We start from the raw sequence: 21,168 nt of genomic DNA on the forward strand, positions 1-21,168 counted from the left end.
GAACAAGGCAAATCATCAGAGTCGGAATATGAATATTCTGTATAACAACACACGAATAACCCAGTATAGAACAGTGTGGACTCAAATTGCACCAGGGCATGCACGTGGAATATTAGGGTGCCACAACATGTTGTTAGAAATTCCTGGGCCACATGTAATGCTACAAAACTTATAGTCACAGGCAGTTACTTGAGGGCATGGCGAGTGTTGACAGACAACAGTAGTCTACAGAATATAAAAAAAAACTTTACAGAAATTAGAGTCTGAGAACTTCTCCAGGATGATACATGGGTACTTGATATTGCCCAATTAGAAGCTGACTTAGCTATAATGTATGCACGTGGAGCGTATGGAGGAAAGAATTTCCTCCTGAAACTTCTGTGGTGTCAAGTGTGGGGGCTGACATTTTTTTCTCACACTGTGAGACGAAATAAGTTCATAGAAGTCATGTGATTTTTTAAGATTTGATGACAAGCAGATTCGTGCCAAAAGACGCCCGACCGATGACTTCAGCACCTACCCCAGTCTTGAATTCATTTGTAGGTAACTGGATTCAGTACTATAAACCAGGTGCATTTATAACCGTAGCTCTATCGATGCGAAGCTCTGTGCTGCTATATATAATACATAAGTAATAAACCAAACAAATTTGGTCTGTAGTTCTGGGTTCCAGCCGATGCCAGTAGTAAATATGTGGCAAATGGATTTCCTTACTTGGGTAAAAAAAAGTGAAAGATTCAGTAGCATATCTGTTGCTGAGTGTGTTGTTGCATGTCTCATGCAACCTTACACTTCAAAAGGAAGAAATGTAACACGTGACAGTTTCTTCATAGCCGAAAATACTGCAGAGCAGCTGAAGTGGGAGGGATCTTTATATGATACTATTTTATACAAACCTGGTGATGCAACAATTACTTCCTATTAGGGGAAGACCAAGAAAAATGTTCTTCTATTGAGCACAATGCACCAGTCAGTTGCAGTGGATGAACAACCACAGAAGAAACTCCCTGAAACTACAATTCCACTAAATTTGGAGTTGATATTCTGGACGAGATATCTCATCTGTACATTGTCAAGTTTGGCTGCCACAGATGGTCTATGCACATGTTTTTCAATGTCCTCGACTGTGCTGGAATCAATGCCTGGATCCTTTACAGAAAGACAACATTAGAAGAAGTTGGCTGGTGAATGTTTCTTTTCAAATTAGCATACGTACAATCAAGGAAATGACCTGCGCATACATTCACCGTGACCACTGAAATATGTAAGGTACCGGTACGGAAGACCTGCCAGATAGGAGGATGCAAAAGTTCGAACAAAACTAAAAATCTGTGTGTGCAGTGCAAGAAATTCGTATGTGGTCCATGTGCTGGATGTGGTCAGTACATGTGGACAACCTTTTATTGACAAAGATAGTGGCTTTGTTTGACAAGATGTCATACAAAGATGAAAATGTTATTTTTTTGTTATTGCTACAGCAATTTGTGTCAATTTTTCTTTACTTTTCGTACTACATGTATGCTTATGACATGTTTGGGGCTTTGACTGAGTATGAGACATGCAGATGAAGTATGTTACTGTAAAACTGTATGCTTATTCACAATTGTAAGTTTAGTTAAACATGATTTTGTATTTCTTATTTCAATCATTTTTATTAAATAAATACACTTTCTACTAGAAATTTTTAAGCATAACACATTTGTACAATAGGGTAATGCACTACTGACCCATAAAGACACCGTACTGAAGCAACTTAAAAAGTAAAACTGAAAATAAAGAGGAAAAACTTCACCGGTCAAAATGACCGGTAGTGGTCCTTATAGGTAGTTCGCTAATGCCGGTCCTCCTAGTGCTAATCAAGCTACTTTGGGGAAATAAATTACCTCCTATGTGTATACCATATCAACACATGTCTGTCTCACAAATTATAATGACTACTACACTTTATGTAACACAGAATGTTGACAACAGACCAATATTTTGACATCTGCAATATGCATACAGCAAGTATTTTGTGGCTTTTCACAAAATCAAATTTATAAACACTATGCATGCTAACCCTTCCTACAATGTATCACTGCCAAATGAGCCTTAATCACACCAGTATCACTTTTATTCCAGTTGACCTCTCCTGCCTTTTACATAACTTTTTTCCCCTCATGATTCATTGTGCTAATCAACTATTTGCCTTCTGTTCTCCCTTTAGCATTCTTGCCTTTGCACCTCTTGATCTCTTCCTCCTCATATGCCAAGAATGCACTAGGCTGACAAATTTATAGGAAAACAGAATTGAAATACTGGAGAAATGATCATTTATTTTATAGACATACCTCCTGAATCAGACAATTGTGCTTAAGTACTTTCCGGCTTTTCATAATCCTCACAATCGCTGCCTGTAAGTAAAGTTTTCTGTCCTCATCCACAGCAGATATGGTTTGTTCTATTTCTTGTGGGGATTCTTTATGGGCGATAGTAGTAATTCTGAATTTTGTCCTTTTGTTTGTGTACTCTTTATTAAGACGCAACACAGTATCAGGTCCTAGAGCCTACAAAAAAGAAACAAAAATATTTTTACAAAGAAGTATTTACAGTACCTATAACAACTTGCAGATTATAATAATAAAGTTACAATGTAATAGAACTGTTAAAAACTCTAAAGGCTGATCGTGTTTACTTACTAACACAAATTTGAAATGAGTGCAGAAAAGATTCTAGAATGTTCATTCTTTATGTATCCACAGCTTCCAAGACTCTCCAGTATGACTTGTCCACTATAAAAATGTACAACATATTCTTCCCGTTTACTAAGAACCTTTTCTTTAACATCAGTATCTCTCTCTCTCTCTCTCTCTCTCTCTCTCTCTCTCTCTCTCTCTCTCTCTCTCTCTCCCCCCCCCCCCCTCCCCAATTCACACACACACACACACACACACACACACACACACACACACACACACACTCTTCTGAACTGGCCACTTTCAGTCATTAGAGTGAATTTGAGTGGAATGTGTGGAATCTATTTAAAAGTTACTTAACTTTTTTTCTTTGATTAGGGTTTATAGCCTCATGGCATCAAAGCAATTGGAGATGGAATATTATCTCAGCTTGAAAAGAATGAACCAAAGAGCTGTTTATGGGTTCTTTGAAGAAACAAAACCCAAGTTTTAGGTTTTATCACACCTTGCCTGACTGCTGTCTTTTAAAATGTTATACGGAACTTCTTTTTTTGCTTTTTTATTCATATTACTTTATGTAAAAACTATTACTAGCTCCAATCTCTTGTTTATTTTCAGTATAACACCTGATGGTAGGCATGTAAGAGCCCAAAACTGGTCGTGTTTTAACTACTGAAAAACAAAAATAAAAAGAACCTGAAGCGGTATCTTTAACCTCTACTATAATGCTCAATTGCAGATGTTCCTCCAGCAGGATGGTTTGTGTTATTTATGGAATTCGCTGTAGGGAAACCATGGCTAATATAAGTAAAAATACCAGTGATATGAAGCAATCAATGTATGTCAACCTGAAAATACTTTAATTACTGAGCCTTACTTGTGTTGAATAAAAGTGAAACAGTACACCTTTCACTAACACCAATCAGCAAAACAAGTGAGCATTGTATGTATCATTACACATACAGGTAAGTGAATATACATGTTATCTAATTATCTAATGGAAGTTCATCCCCAGAGAGAGAGAGAGAGAGAGAGAGAGACTGGATCATAACTAAAGGTACAAATTGAAGCAGTTGAAAGTAGACAATATGAGAAGCAAAACTACTCAGTAAATGTGAGCTGATAAATTAACAGTTAGTAAAATAATTAAAAACACATTGTTTCTGTCCACTGCTAACTTCACTGTCCATAAATGTCGACCTGGCCACAAAAATGGTAATGGTTATGTCAGTAGAATTATAGTTGCTTTTAATGAACACAGATAGTCGATGATGTTTCCACTGGGCAATTTCAGAGAGTGTGGCACATGCACAATGGAAAAAAGCCACACTTTTGCTGTTACAATGAAATGAAATCTAACTGGTAGAGGTCGAGGCAGACCTGCACAACAGTCTTCAGGATTAACTAATCTGAATCTTTAAAGTGTTGTGTACAGCACTCCTGCCAACACAGTTGAAAAACTGGAACAAAGAACTGTAAATCCAACTCAACAATTTGGAAACGATCACAAGGTGTTTCGAAGAATTCATAACTGAATGCAGAGATCAGCACAGTACTACAGTCAGATACAAGAACAAAATTTTTAACACCTGCTATTACAGGGTATGAGTGTACAGTAATTTTAACGTAGGGCAGTATTTACTGTTCAGTAAAAATAACTGCATTTCTACTGAAGTATACAATAATTTTTCCAAACTATTATTATCAATCAACAGCAGCCAGTAACAACAATTTCACAATTTATATTTTGACTAAAGTTCAGTCTTGATCACATCATGTATGTTTTAATGATATAGGTAACCGGTTTCGGTTCTTTCTACAAAACCATCATCAGACCCATGGCTCACTTAGGATGGTAGGCGGAGCTCTCCTCGCTGCTACACAGTCAACTGTTGACTGCGTAGCAGCGAAGAGAGCTCCGCCTACCGTCCTAAGGGAGCCATGGGTCTGATGATGGTTTTGTAGAAAGAACCGAAACCGGTTACCTATATCATTAAAACATACATGATGTGATCAAGACTGAACTTTAGTCAAAATATAACAATTAATTGATCACTGCTTTCCAAAAATGTTTACCAAAATTTCACAATTAACTCAAATTATCCATTTGCTGGCATATGTATTTTGAGATGTTTGCAGTTTGTATCGTGCTTCCAACTGGGTCACTTAGTGATGATACTGCTACACAGTGGTGCAGTATAGCGTAGTGATTAGCATCACTGGCAGGCAAGCTGCGGGTTGTCAATCCAAATCCGACAGCCAGCAATTATTTGTTATTTAGTATTTTATCATTTCTGGAAGGTTCTCAAAATATCCTACGTTTGTAATGTGTGTATATTCTGGAACATTTGATGTTTAAAAGTACCAGTATTCTAAAAAAGTCGATCAGTTGTAGAATTTTGGAACACGTATTATGTTCAAGTATAATGACTTTACTGGAGACTAGAAATCTACTCTGTAGGAATCAGCATGGGTTTAAAAAAAGACGGTCGTGTGAAACCCAGCTCGCGCTATTCGTCCACGAGACTCAGAGAGCCGTAGACACGGGGGTTCACAGGTAGATGCCGTGTTTCTTGACTTCCGCAAGGCGTTCGATACAGTTCCCCACAGTCGTTTAATGAACAAAGTAAGAGCATATGGACTATCAGACCAATTGTGTGATTGGATTGAAGAGTTCCTAGATAACAGAACGCAGCATGTCATTCTCAATGGAAAGAAATCTTCCGAAGTAAGAGTGATTTCAGGTGTGCCGCAGGGGAGTGTCATAGGACCATTGCTATTCACAACTTACATAAATGAAGTTGTGGATTACATCAGAAGTTCACTGAGGCTTTTTGCAGATGATGCTGTGGTGTATCGTGAGGTTGTAACAATGGAAAATTGTACTGAAATGCAGGAGGATGTGCAGCAAATTGACGCATGGTGCAGGGAATGGCAATTGAATCTCAATGTAGACAAGTGTAATGTGCTGCGAATACATAGAAAGATAGTTCCCTTATCATTTAGCTACAAAATAGCAGGTCAGCAACTGGAGGCAGTTAATTCCATAAATTATCTGGAAGTGATTTAAAATGGAATGATCATATAAAGTTGATAGTCGGTAAAGCAGATGCCAGACAGATTCATTGGAAGAATCCTAAGGAAATGCAATCCAAAAACAAAGGAAGTAGGTTACAGTACACTTGTTCACCCACTGCTTGAATACTGCTCAACAGTGTGGGATCCGTACCAGATAGGGTTGATAGAAGAGATAGAGAAGATCCAACGGAGAGCAGCGCACTTCGTTACAGGATCATTTAGTAATCGCGAAAGCGTTACGGAGATGATAGATAAACTCCAGTGGGAGACTCTGCAGGAAAGATGCTCAGTAGCTCGGAACGGGCTTTTGTTGAAGTTTCGAGAACATACCTTCACCGAAGAGTCAAGCAGTATATTGCTCCCTCCTAGGTATATCTCGCGAAGAGACCATGAGGATAAAATCAGAGAGATTAGAGCCCACACAGAAGCATACCGACAATCTTTCTTTCCACGAATGATACGAGACTGGAATAGAAGGGAGAACTGATAGAGGTACTCAGCGTACCCTCCGCCACACACTGTCAGGTGGCTTGCGGAGTATGGATGTAGATGTAGAAATCTCACACTTGATGAAAGAAATCACAGAAGACACATACAAAGGTCTTCTAGTAAGGGATGTCACAAGACAGACAAATTCATCAAGTGGTGCCAGCGAATCAAAAAAAAAGATGGAAGAAGTATGACAGACTGCCGAATGTGGTCCCTATACTTGTTTGTATTGTGAAATTTTGATAATTTGTGAGTTCCATGATAAACTTGTACTATTACCATCAGTTGTAGGATTAAACTTATTTGTGCTCTTAAATTTTTTGAGAACAGTAGGCCTATTCTCACAGAAAGCAATCATTCTCTAATTTCATTGTATAATTGCAAGAGAAATATGTTATTTCTGAGAATTTTCAGTTGCTTACAAAACTATGTTTTTGAAAATTTTCATGATTTTGTTAAGTTAAGAGCTATTCCATAGCAAATCAACGTTTTTGATTCACAGTTACTGCCACAGAATAGATTACCCTGAATTTTAGTGTATATAAATGCAAATAAACAAACATTTTTGAGAATTCTGGGAAGTTACTATTGTCCTGTCCATAAACTAATTGTAGCATTAAATCAGAATTTATGATTTAGTAACTGTAGCAGATATTGTAACTAATATATAGTGTTGCATTTAATTTTGCCTTTCAAGAAGATTACATATTATCTATATTTATCGTAAATTAACTCTATTTTCAATTTTGTTAGTGACTATAATTAATCTCAAAAAGTTTTAGAAACCAGTAATTTTTATCACAGGTTTTTCTGTTGCCTTAACTGAAATCTTATTTTGTGTATTTCCTTTGATTCTTATAGGGCATTAGTATTTTTTTTCTCAACAGATTAAGAGATAGCAGTCTTAGTTAAAATTACTTGTTCACTGTCCTGTAAAATACTGCTTCAACCACAACACATCTCTCTATGAATGCTGTTCTTAAACATGTATGAGTTAGTTGATGTTTTTAAGCAACTGGAAATCACACTGACTACTGTCAAATGATTGGCAGCTGCTGCAAATAGGTGTGTTGGAATAGTTTTCAAGAGTCATGTACTTGTGGTACCAAAGGTACTTCAAGTACTACCCTCTCCTGTGGTTCCTGTCTCCTCTACGGAAGAATGGGATCTGTCATTAATCATTCACTTGACTGCGAGTGGCGTGTCAATAGTAGATCTTGAAAACCTGCAGGGTGTTATACCGCTACCCCTAACCAACAAGTTTGAGGTGCTGTCTTTCACTGAAACTGAGCCAGGGGATTCACTTCACTGTTTTCGAGAAACTTGTTTTGTCCCATGTCAAGAGGAGGCAAACACCGGGCTCCAAGATCATACTTTGATCACTCCCATGATTGGCAGAGAAGGTTGAGAAGATGAGCCTGAGTTTCATCGAAGCTCACAATTTGCAGCACTGTCCCCAGAACTGATAGTAGCCCCCCAGTTCCGAGTTGAGCGGAAGGATTGGGGTTAAGAACTATATGGTCCCCCTACATGACTCAGCTGTGCACGAGATATCAGAGGCTGCTATCCACATAGCTGACAGTGTGTGTGGTGCACAAAGGGGACTTTTTTTTTTAGGTGACTGTTTGTCTAGTCCAGATAATGACAGCTGCATGAGACCCAGAAGGGTAAGCGAGAGGGCCAAAAAAATGCCTCCTATAGGTGAGCGTATTAAAATACCAGTAGTCAACTGCTGAAGCATTCGCAACAAAGTGCCAGAGTTTGAAGCACTACTCATGTGCTGTGAAGCTCACATAATACTAGGTACAGAAAGATGATTAAAACCTGAAGTTGACAGCAGTGACATTTTTGGGGAAAATATAGGTGTACCTGAAAGGATAGGCTGATGTGTAATGGAGGTGGTGTATTTGTTGCAGTAGACAAGAAACTTAAACCCATTGAGAGAAACTGAAGCTGCATGCAAGACCGTTTGGGCAAGACTCAGTATCAGGGATGGGTTGTTGTTGTTGTTGTTGTTGTTGTTGTTGTTCTGCTCTTCAGTCCTGAGACTGGTTTGATGCAGCTCTCCATGCTACTATATCCTGTGCAAGCTTCTTCATCTCCCAGTACCCACTGCAACCTACATCCTTCTGAATCTGTTTAGTGTATTCATCTCTTGGCCTCCCTCTACGATTTTTGCCCTCCACGCTGCCCTCCAATACTAAATTGGTGATCCCTTGATGCCTCAGAACATGTCCTACCAACCGATCCCTTCTTCTAGTCAAGTTGTGCCACAAACTTCTCTTCTCTCCAATCCTATTCAATACCTCCTCATTAGTTATATGATCTACCCATCTAATCTTCAGAATTCTGTAGCACCACATTTCGAAAGCTTCTATTCTCTTCTTGTCCAAACTAGTTATCGTCCATGTTTCACTTCCATACATGGCTACACTCCATACAAATACCTTCAGAAACGACTTCCAGACACTTAAATCTATACTCGATGTTAACAAATTTCTCTTCTTCAGAAACGTTTTTCTTGCCATTGCCAGTCTACATTTTATGTCCTCTCTACTTTGACCATCATCAGTTATTTTGCTCCCCAAATAGCAAAACTCCTTTACTACTTTAAGTGTCTCATTTCCTAATCTAATACCCTCAGCATCACCCGACTTAATTCGACTACATTCCATTATCCTCGTTTTGCTTTTGTTGATGTTCATCTTATATCCTCCTTTCAAGACACTGTCCATTCCGTTCAACTGCTCTTCCAAGTCCTTTGCTGTCTCTGACAGAATTACAATGTCATAGGCAAACCTCAAAGTTTTTATTTCTTCTCCATGGATTTTAATACCTACTCTGAATTTTTCTTTCGTTTCCTTCACTGCTTGTTCAATATACAGATTGAATAACATCGGGGAGAGGCTACAACCCTCACTTCCTTCCCAACCACTGCTCCCCTTTCATGCCCCTCGACTCTTATAACTGCCATCTGGTTTCTGTACAAATTGTAAATAGCCTTTCGCTCCCTGTATTTTACCCCTGCCACCTTCAGAATTTGAAAGCGAGTATTCCAATCAACATTGTCAAAAGCTTTCTCTAAGTCTACAAATGCTAGAAACGTAGGTTTGCCTTTCTTCTAAGATAAGTCGTAGGGTAAGTATTGCCTCACGTGTTCCAACATTTCTACGGAATCCAAACTGATCTTCCCTGAGGTCGGCTTCTATCAGTTTTTCCATTCGTTTGTAAAGAATTCATGTTAGTATTTTGCAGCTGTGACTTATTAAACTGATAGTTCGGTAATTTTCACATCTGTCAACACTTGCTTTCTTTGGGATTAGAATTATTATATTCTTCTTGAAGTCTGAGAGTATTTCGCCTGTTTCATACATCTTGCTCACCAGATGGTAGAGTTTTGTCAGGACTGGCTCTCCCAAGGCTGTCAGTAGTTATAATGGAATGCTGTCTACTCCCGGGGCCTTGTTTTGACTCAGGTCTTTCAGTGCTCTGTCAAACTCTTCACGCAGTATCATATCTCCCATTTCATCTTCATCTACATCCTCTTCCATTTCCATAATATTGTCCTCAAGTACATCACCGTTGTATAGAACCTCTATATACTCCTTCCACCTTTCTGCTTTCCCTTCTTTGCTTGGAACTGGGTTTCCATCTGAGCTCTTGATATTCATGCAAGTGGCTCTCTTTTCTCGAAAGGTCTCTTTAATTTTTCTGTAGGCAGTATCGATCTTACCCCTATTGAGATAAGCCTCTACATCCTTACATTTGTCCTCTAGCCATCCCTACTTAGCCATTTTGCACTTCCTGTCGATTCATTTTTGAGATGTTTGTATTCCTTTTTGCCTGCTTCATTTACTGCATTTTTATATTTTCTCCTTTCATCAATTAAATTCAATATTTCTTTTGTTACCCAAGGATTTCTACTAGCCCTCGTCTTTTTACCTATTTGATCCTCTGCTGCCTTCACTACTTCATCTCTCAAAGCTACCCATTCTTCTTCTACTGTATTTCCTTCCCCCATTCCTATCAATTGTTCCCTTATGCTCTCCCTGAAACTCTGTACAACCTCTGGTTTAGTCAGTTTATCCTGGTCCCATCTCCTTAAATTCCCACCTTTTTGCAGTTTCTTCAGTTTTAATCTACTGTTCATAACCAATAGATTGTGGTCAGAGACCACATCCGCCTCTGGAAATGCCTTACAATTTAAAACCTGGTTCCTAAATCTCTGTCTTACCATTATATAATCTATCTGAAGCCTGTCACTATCTCCAGGCTTCTTCTATGTATGCAACCTCCTTTTATCATTCTTGAACCAAATGGTAGCTATGATTAAGTTGTGCTCTGTGGAAAATTCTACCAGGTGGCTTCCTCTTTCATTTCTTAGCCCCAATCCGTATTCACCTACTACATTTCCTTCTCTCCCTTTTCCTACTACCGAATTCCAGTCACCCATGACTACTAAATTTTCGTCTCCCTTCACTATCTGAATAATTTCTTTTATTTCATCATACATTTTTTTCAATTTGTTCGTCATCTGCATAGCTAGTTGACATATAAATTTGTACTAGTGTAGTAGGCGTGGGCTTCATGTCTATCTTGGCCACAATAAGGCGTTCACTATGCTGTTTGTAGTAGCTTACCCGCACTCCTATTTTTTTTATTCATTATTAAACCGACTCCTGCAGTACCCCTATTTGATTTTGTATTTATAACCCTGTATTCACCTGACCAAAAGTTTTGGTCCTCCTGCCACCGAACTTCACTAATTCCTACTATATCTAACTTTAATCTATCCATTTCCCTTTTTAAATTTTCTAACCTACCTGCTCGATTAAGGGATCTGACATTACACGCTCTGATCTGTAGAACGCCAGTCTTCTTTCTCCTGATAACGACGTCCTCCTGAGTAGTCCCCACCCGGAGATCCGAATTTTGGGGTGGGGGGGGGGGGGGTTATAAGATGGTAATCGGACCCTTCTATTGCCTACCAGATGCACCTCCTGACGTAACCAAAAACTTTAGAGAAAATCTCAGTTTGCTTGCATATAAGTTCCCCAATCAAACTGTAATCATTGATGGAGACTTTAATCATTGAATAATCAATTGGGAAAACTACAGTTTTGTTAGTGGTGGATGTGACAAGGCATCCTGTGAAACATTACTATATGCCTTCTCTGAAAACTACCTAGAACAGATGGTGCAGAATCCCATCCATGATGGAAATTATTAGATCTAATGGCAACAAATAGGTCTGACCTCTTTGAGGATGTTCACATAGAAACTGGTATCAGTGACCATGATGTTTGTGGTAACAATGATTACCATAGTATGAGTACAAAGGACAACTAAAACAAATATAAAGATATGTACATTCAGCAAACAAAATAAAAAAAAAGCAGTAGTTTCAAATCTCAACTAGAAACCTGAAACCTTCAGCACAGGATAGGAGCATGCGGAGGAACTATGGTTCAAGTTTAAAAGAATAGTTGACGATGCACTGGATACGTATGCACCCAGTAGAAAAGTTCATAATGGAAGGGATCCATGGTATAAAGTCACTGTAAAGGAACTTCTAAATTAATAGGTGTAAAACAAAGCATAGGACTACAGCTAGAGAGCTGCTGAATGAAACATATTTGTCAAGAGCACAGTGTGTGAAGCCTTCAATGACTACCGTGGTAGAATATAAATTGAGGGTAACAACGCAAAAGCAGAAAAGCTTAATTCCATTTTTAAATGTTCCTTTACAAAGGGAAACTCGTGAGAAGCTCCCACTGAAAAGATGAATGAAACAAGTGTTAATGTCAGTGGTGCTGAGGAAAAGCTGAAATCGTTAAAACAAAACAAAGCTCCAGGGCCTAATGGAATCTCTATCAGATTTTATTCTGAATTTGTGGTTGAGTTAGCCCCTCTTCTAACTATAGTCTATTGCATGTCCCTCTAACAAAAAACCATGTCCAGTAGTTGCGAGAAAGCATGCCAACCCGTTTATAAGAAGGGTAGTGCAAGTGATCCACAAAACTACTGTCCAATATCATCTACATCGGTTTGTGGTAGACTCTTAGAACATATTTTGAGCTAAAACATAATGAGGTACCTCAAACATAATGATCTCCTGCATGCCAACCAACATGGATTCTGAAAACATGAATCACGTGAAACCCAATTCTCACTTTTCTCACATGACATATTGAAAGCTATGGATCAAGGCAGTAAGGTAAGTGCCGTAGTTATTGATTTCCGAGAACCATTTGACTCTGTGCCACATCTATGGTTACTGACATGTGGAGTATCAAACAAAATTTGTGACTGGACTGAGGATTTTTTTAGTAGGGCGGACACAGCATGTTATCTTGGATGGAGGATCATTGTCGCGTGTAGAAGTAACTTTGGGTGGGCCACAGGGAAGTGTGTTGGGACCCTTGCTGTTCATGTTGCATATTAATGGCCTTTGGCCTTGCGGACAATATAGACAGCAGCCTCAGGCTTTTTGCAGATGATGTAGTTATCTATAATGAAGTATGACGGAAAGAAGCTGCAACAATATTCAATGAGATCTAATAAGATTTCAAAGTGGTGCACAGATTGACAACGTGCTTCAAATGTTCAGAAATTTAAAATTGTGCACTTCACAAAAAAAAACTTGCATCCTCTGACTACACGATCAATGAAACACAGTTGAAAGTGGCCAACTTTTACAAATACCTGGGTGTAACACTCTGTAGGGACATGAAATGCAATTTCACATAGGCTGTCATGGATAATGCTGGTGATAGACTTCAGATTACTAGTAGAATACTGCGAGAAACATGGTCAGTGTACAAACAAGATTGCTTACAAATCACTTGTGTGACTCATTCTGAAATATTGCTCAAGTGTATGGAACCAATACCAAATAGGACTAAAATGGGATATTGAACACATACAGGGAAGGGCAAAACAAATAGTTGCAGGTTTTTTTTTTTTTTTTTTTAACCTGTGGGAGAGTGTTACAGAGATGGTGAAGAAACTGAACTGGCAGACTATTGAAGACAGACATAAACCATCCAGAGAAACACTACTTATAATGTTTCAAGAACTGGCTTCAAATGATGATGCTAGGAATATACTACAGCCTCTTACTTATCGCTCACACAGGAATCCGGAGGACAAGATTAGATTAATTAGATCACATGCAAAGACATTTAAACAATCATTTTTCCTGCAGTCTATATGTCTATATGTAAATAGGACAGGAAGAAACCCTACTAACTGGTACAGTGGGATGTACCCTCTGCCATGCACTTCATAGTGGTCTTCACAGTATAGATGCAGATGTACATGTAGATATGGCTGTTGTGGAAGAGGACCATGAGCTTGCCCCTCTCATATGCCAGACAGTAAGCTCTGTGTGCAGCCAGAAATTTGGACTTATTACACAAGAGGTAGCAGCTACGAGTATTGGACACCATATGTCAGGAGGTAACAGAGAATATCAAAGAAACAGTGTATCGACATTTATCACCAATCTCCTCCAATAGTCGAATGTACCATGAAGACTGGACTCTACCAACTTATTCTCATGCCGCAACTGTGAAATGACAACCCAGCATCTCACCAACACAGGTACACCCAACATCTCCATCAAGTAATATGCCCCACAGAAGAACAGACATTTGGAGGATAGAGGGCAAAACACTGCTATGTTTTCACTGTGGATGCAGTGGACACGTTATACAATACTGCAGGGAGAGAAGATGACCGTTTGATGACTATTATGCTGCAAGACGTCAACTGCCATAACAGTCCTACTCATTCCAGTTAACTGTGGACAATTATAGTCAAATGTGGGACCGACCCCATTGCTGTAGTGTGGAAGAGGTCGCTTCTCAACACGCAGTAGCCATTCTGCATCACCACACTGAGGTACCAGCTGATCATCTAGCTGCCGACTTCAGCAAAACAATGTGAGGTGACCTCCTATGGAGGTGAGGCTGCCACAGATGCAAATCTTCCATCAATGACAGTCAACAAAACGCCAAGAAACCTCACTGATGTCACTACTGACAGCCAACCTGTCTAGGTGTTAGTTGAATCAGGGGCTTGCTTTTTGGTAATATTGGATACTTATCGTCATCAGCTAAAGAAGACTATGTTTTGTGATACAAAATTGATTGTGATGAAAACTGCAAGTGGGAAATATGTCCAACTGACAAAAGCATGTATTGCATGAATAACTATCAATGACAGAACAGAAACCTTTGAATTTGTTGTTTTAACAGAATACATTCACAATGTTATTCTCTGATGGAAATTCTTGGTGGCATCAAAGGCAGACATAGACTGTGGAAGATCAGGGCTCCAGACTGACAAAGCTATTCCAACAAGCACACACAATGAAGATTGTTCTGGGCGGTTATGTGCCCTTGAACATGTTGTTATCCTGCCATCATCAACGAGACAAGTTCCAGTCATTTGAGATGCTCAGTTAAACTGTGAAGCTTCTGTCAATTGTACAAAGCTACCCAGGGTCACAAATGCAGTCTACATGCCAGCAATGGTCATAAGTATTTTAGGAGGTCAAGGAAAGGTTTGGACCCCTAATTGTCATGAACTGCTACAACCCATCCTTAAAAGTCTGTGCATATGGGCAGCCAAACCAGTCCAGTAAGGGCAGCTCCGTGCCACTGATGAAGACTCACTCTCATTGTTGAACTGCTAATAGGGTCTAACCTCACCGAGGAACAATGTCGATAGTTGTTAGCCACTCTGCACGAAATTTTGGATACTTTCAAATCCAGAGTGGAGAAAAGGCAGACCATGCGGTCCATGGGAAAACACTGCATCAATGCTGGAGATCATCCACCAATTTATCCAACACTCATATAGGATGTCACAATCTGAATAACGGATAATCTAAGGTGAAGGAGAGAAGATGCTGCAAGATGACATCACTGAACCTTCGGAATGTCCTGGGTCCTCTCCTGTGATCTGTGTGTAGAAGAAGGACAGCACATAGTACTTCCCTGTCGACTGCAATAACAGAAGGAATTCACAAAAAATGATGTCTTATCTATTGCTGCACATTAATGACAACCTAGACTACTTGAAAGGAGCGAAGGTTTTCTTAACTATAGCCATGGAGACAGAGACAGGTTGCTGGCAGATCATGGTTGACAAGGCTGATTGGGAAAAAGACTACTTTCATAACATTACGTATCCTGTATGAGTTTCAAATTATGTCATTTGAACTATGCAACACACTAGCCACCTTCGAGCATACAGTGGACAGCCTGCTTTGACACCTTAAATGAACGACATGTCTTTATTATCTGCATGATACTGTTGTTTTTTTTGAAGACATCTGAAGACATCCAAGCTGCCTGACAATTGCATTGAAGTTCGTTCAGACTGCAGGACTCCATCTGAATCTGAAAAAGGTCTTCATCACCATACAAGACACAAAAATCTTAGCAGTCACAGATTTTCCAACTCCTCAGCACATTAGTGACATGAGAAGTTTTCTCTGAACGTGTTCATACTATTGGGGATTCATAAAGAACTTCTGTACTAAGACACATCCCTTGCACTGTATGATGAGAATGCTAAGACAGAACTTCACACAGACACCAATGTTAGTGGGATAGGGACAGACCTAGTACAAACTGAGCAAGGTGCGGTACAGGTCATGGCTTATGTTTCCAGAGTTCTCTACAAGTGGGAGATGAACTTCTCTACAATCCAGAAAAAGTGCCTTGCAGTTGTTTGGGCTAACAAGAAGTTCCAGCCGTATTTATACGGTAAAACATTCACCACTGTGATGGACCACTGTTCTCAGCACTGGCCGACTAGCCTGAAGAGTCTGCCATGTCAACAGGTGCTGGGCAATGAGGCTTGAGGTGTATGATGTGCTAGTGGTATACAAAAACAGACACATGCACCTATTGCCTTTCAAGGAATCCTTTAGCAGAAGATCGAAGTGTGAATGATATCTGTCATCGCTTAATTAAATGACACTGCTACTGACAAAGGAACCTCCCCATCGCAACCCTTCATATTTAGTGGTAAAAACATAAAGGAGGTGTACTGAATTGTGAAGAAGAAAAAGGAAAAAGAAAAAAGAAACAGAAACAGTGAATGGCCCAAGCTCAATAACTGCAACACTGAGTTGAGTGTAACAGCCATAGCATCGTTGTTAAGTGTTTAAGGTGCTGGACTGCCAACAGGGCAAGCTGCGTTCAAACCTCCCTCGTGCCTTTTACTTTTTTCTTTTTTTCTTCTGTTCATTTTATTCATATTTGTGTCTGTGTCATGTAATGTCCATTTGCAGCAGCTGTAAGGTAGGAACCTATAATGGCAGTTGATTCTGCACAGCCACACTATTAGCAACGAAAGGAAGTGGCTTTCAAATAGGAACTGCAAATGTTTGATGACAAGGTGACAAGTCAACCAAATCCTCCACCAGAAAATGTATCTGGTATGTCATACATGGCATTAGTGACAGTATGTGTGTCATATGACAGGAATCTCTTGTCGATGCACCTAATTTGTACGACTGGTAAGTGAGTGAGATGGGCCTCCTTGCCCGATATAGATGTTTGTATGAATGAGAATGTGATCACTCCTAAGGAAATGATGAAAACATAATAGTTCGTCACATAAGCTGTAACAAATGAACACAACAGTTTCACAATCACATAGTTCCTCTGTGCTCTGTCAAAACATATGTTTTTAACATTTTTAGAGTTGCATTCTGTTTTGGACGTCTTGACTTTGAATTCCTTTGTTGTAACATAGTTCACAACCATTTATTTATTGTTTTAATTTCTGTGAGATGTCTATGTGGTATCTCACCTACTATCACTAACGTTGTGCGGGCGGGGGGAAGAAAAAGGGCACAAGAGAGTTTTTAACACGGCTCGCCCGAGTAGCCCAACATCGCAACCACTTACTCAAGACGCCGTTCCTATTAGAGCATAAGGAAGATTCAGCCCTGCTGAAAACCATAGAAGCCATGCAAAAGAAAGAACTGACAAAAGGAGAAATCTAATTAATAAACAGTACTTTACATAAGAGGAGCTATGATGCAATGGAGTGTACATGATTGCTCATCATTCCAGCTCACCTGAAGTATTTCCATGACCCTCCAACATATGATCATCTGGGATTCTTGGCAGAATCATAGGGACATAACATTGGCTAGGTCTCTACCGATACATTAGACACTATGTGGGATAAAGTAAGGAATGCTAATGACTGAAGTATTTGATATAATTACGTTTGGGTCATATGGTACCAATCAAACCTGCAGCACCACCACTCCACAGAATTGGAATCAACCTCTTCAGGATGTTCCTAAAGTCGACAAATAGGAATCAATGACTGCCTCCCCAACTATGCTGTCACTTAAGCTGTGCTGACTTCATGAAGCTCCGGAAATTGCACGGTTCCTGGTAGAAGACACAATTTGAAGCATGGGGCACCCTATGTGATTATCTCTGAATGTGGAGAAGTTTTCCTGTCTAGACTAGTATCAGAAGTAATTTCACCTTGCGGCAGCATCCACGGTATGACAACTGCCTACCAATGCTTTAGTAAGCTGTTGGTAGATATGCTCTCAGTGTTTGTTGATGACGAACATAGAGACTGGGATAACGATACTGCCCATCATGACATTCACATACAGCACAGCGAAGCATGACACTAAAGGCTTCCCGCTGTCCTTTTTGCTCTATGCTTGCAAGGCCGAAATGACAATGGATACACTGTTCCTGTCTCAACCAGACAATACTCAGGATGACTATATGAAACACATTATCACCAGGACCAAAGAAGCAAGGTAACTGGCTCCCATACAGACACTGGACACCCAAGTAGAAGACCGAATGTGCTCCAGTGCCAGGCACCAGCCAGTGAGATACAGCTTGGAAGACATGGAAAAAAATTTTATGACTGTGGGAAAGTGGGACTATCAAAAAAGTTACTTTAGTACTACTTTGGGCTGTATTGTGACTTTTGGCACTTATCGTGTGTCACATATCAAGTCAAGGATTATGAGCCTTCACCAAGAAGACAAAAGCGCGAAGACATCATTCTTGTCCTCAATTTGGAGCCCTGCAACAGTCCAGAGGTGCAGGTCAACAATGGGATGTTCAAGAAAACCAAAGACTCACTTGACCATCGTGAAACTTTGATGCAAGGGTCTACCTTCAATGCTCATAGTAGGGAAGAGGATGTAACAACAAGACCAGAATGTGAGGATCTATCAGCACCACTATACAGGGGAATATTCACAAGATCCAAATCTAGGATGCTGTAGTCAGCTCCAACAAGAACTTCTGAAACACTGGGTCCCTGTTTCTCCATGAACTACGGTGCATATAGTGTAGAGTAATTCTTAACATTGCTGGCTGGCATGTTGCAAGTTACCAACTCAAACCCAACAACCAGCAATTATTTGTTACATAATATTTATCATTTCTGGAAGTTTCTCAAAATACCTTGTTTGTAGTGCTGTGTATTCTGGAATAGTTAGTGTTTGTATAAATGCTAGCATTCTGCAATATTTGATATTTGTATAAATAGCTGCACTCTCCGTCTGGGGTTTAGCTCTGTTTTGACTGCATATTGATGTCAGCAATAAATATGCTTCCAGTGCTAACTGTTGTACTTCACTGATGATCCTGACTTTGGATTTGGTCTTGACTGTGGTTTCAACAAGACAATATACTGTGCGTAATGAAAGTAATGGCACAGACATATGAAACTACCATAACAATATTATTTGCAGAACACCCACAATTACTAATTGCTATGGCACTAAATATGAGAAATGGTGACTGTTTAAGTACAAAATGCTAGCCTTTTAATATTACTCAAAATTAAAACAGTCAACTCTTGATAATGTGACATTCAATAATTTGAAACACTCAACAATTTGAAATTTTTTTCTGGTCTCTTGAAAAATACTCAATAAGCTGAAAAAAATCAATGTGTAAGACAATGTGTTTTGGTCCCATTGATAATTCGAAGTTGTAGTGGTGAGGGCATCCTGCAAAAACTTTATAACTTGAAGTCAGGGCTCCCACACTCTTTTAATTTGAAGTCCCCTACTACTATAATTCCCAGGAAAGTCCCCCTACTTCTGTGATTCCAAATACAGGCTCAGATCACCTTTTTTTTCTCTGACCTATATCCTATTCAGTCTGTAGTGTGCTTACATACTGTTTGTAGACAATCCATGTTTCTTGAAACTGTGAAATGCCTTTAGTGCTACAAGGAACAAGTGTCTTAAATTAATGAAAAAGAGCTTGGTATTGAAGCTGAAGAGAGTGTAATATTGAAACAAGATGTTGCAAAACTGTTTGCTATTTTATACCATTTTTGATGATTTAAAAAATAGAGTCACTGGAAGTCCCTCGTGCACAGGAAGAAAAGGGTCACACTGGGGTGAATATCCCAACTTGATGAGTGTTTGCTCAAGTGGATAAATAAGTGTGGAGGGCAAAACATTCCCGTGAGTGGTTTCACACTGAAAGAAATAGCCAAGTCTTCTGCTCAGTCTCTTGGAACTGAGCGATTTTCATCAAATGAGGGGTGGGGTTCAGATTTTCAAAAAGTTACACTAGCATTTTAAAAATAATCTGTGGAGAGAATGCCAGTGTGGACAGTTCCCTTTGTACTGAACGGACAAAAACAATTTTCAAATAGCTACGACATATGCAACATATTCAACACAGATGAAACAGTTGTTTTTTTTTCCCCCTGATTGCACCCCATTATTCAAATAAAGAAAGAAAGAAAGTATCATGGAGGAAAACTGAGAGAGGACAAAATAACTGTCCTTCTAGCCTGTAACGTTGATGGATCTCAGAAGGGGAACCACTCTCAGTAGGAAAATAATTGAAACCACACTGTTTCAAGGGAATGAAATTGCTTCCCACAACTCATCGCTAAAACGAAAAAAAAATCACAGATGACAACAGAATCGTTTAATGACTGGCTGACCTCAGTTACAGTGATACGAAAAACAGAAACATAAAATTTTACTGTTTTTGGACAAATACACCATACATAACAACCTACCACCATGAAATGATGTAAAATTAATTTTTTTCCCCTCCCAGCGTGACATCAACGTTGCAACCAATGAACCAGGGCATAGCACAAAACTCTAAAACTCTACCACAGATAAATTGTTTCACTTATGCTGGAAAGCACTGAAAAAGGTGAGAAGGTGACCATAACAGTTTTGATTGCTAGACACATGATGGATAAGGCCTGGAAAAATGATAGCCTTAGCACTCTCTATATATTAGCCATAAGTCGTCACAGGAATTAACAAATTCAATCCTGCCAGACTGAGTGTGGGAGCTTCCACCCAGCTGTGGTGAATTAACCTTTGAATATTTTGTTCATACTGATGCTGACATCTGTGTCCATAGTGTTCTAAGCAATGCTGAAGTGTTGGCCTGTCAGTACGAGGAAGATAACAAAGAACAACAGCCATCCCCTAGTCACATTGCATGAAGTGAGGTCATCTGTGCACGCCCTATGCTCCTACATCCTCAGAACGGATATGAATGACGATTTATTCTCAGCACTCATCACCATCGAAAATTCAGTGAACAATACTAGATGGAAGTTGCTCTCCCAGAAGAAAATCATCGATTATTTTTCAAAATGACATGTAACATTTTCATTGGTATATTTTCAATATGTATGTACAAGGTGTGATTCAGAAGTTTCAAGATTGATCCATTTCTGAGTAGGGGAGTGCGTGCGGACCGGTTCCGCCGGGTGGGGGAAGTAGTGGGGGATTTCAGGGAATGAACTGACGCTGCGCAGTTGCTTCCGGAATCCTGGAGAGTGCGCATCACTTGCAGTGTGAGTGCGTGTCATTGACCTCGGTCGAAAAGTTGGAGAGGTGAAAATGGAGCAGCACTTG

General features: G+C 39.5%; 1 protein-coding gene across 2 annotated transcripts in view; it reads right to left on the reverse strand.

The window, feature by feature from the left end:
* Positions 1-21,168, reverse strand: part of LOC126470216 (cullin-2) — a 202,533-nt gene that overhangs the window by 16,828 nt on the left and 164,537 nt on the right. For both annotated transcript variants that reach the window (XM_050097896.1, XM_050097897.1), the window contains exon 14: positions 2,331-2,546. In XM_050097896.1, the coding sequence (XP_049953853.1) occupies positions 2,331-2,546 (216 nt within the window). The remainder of the gene's footprint in view (positions 1-2,330; positions 2,547-21,168) is intronic.

This window comes from Schistocerca serialis, chromosome 3 (genome assembly GCF_023864345.2).
Source record: "Schistocerca serialis cubense isolate TAMUIC-IGC-003099 chromosome 3, iqSchSeri2.2, whole genome shotgun sequence".
Lineage (NCBI taxonomy): Eukaryota > Metazoa > Arthropoda > Insecta > Orthoptera > Acrididae > Schistocerca > Schistocerca serialis.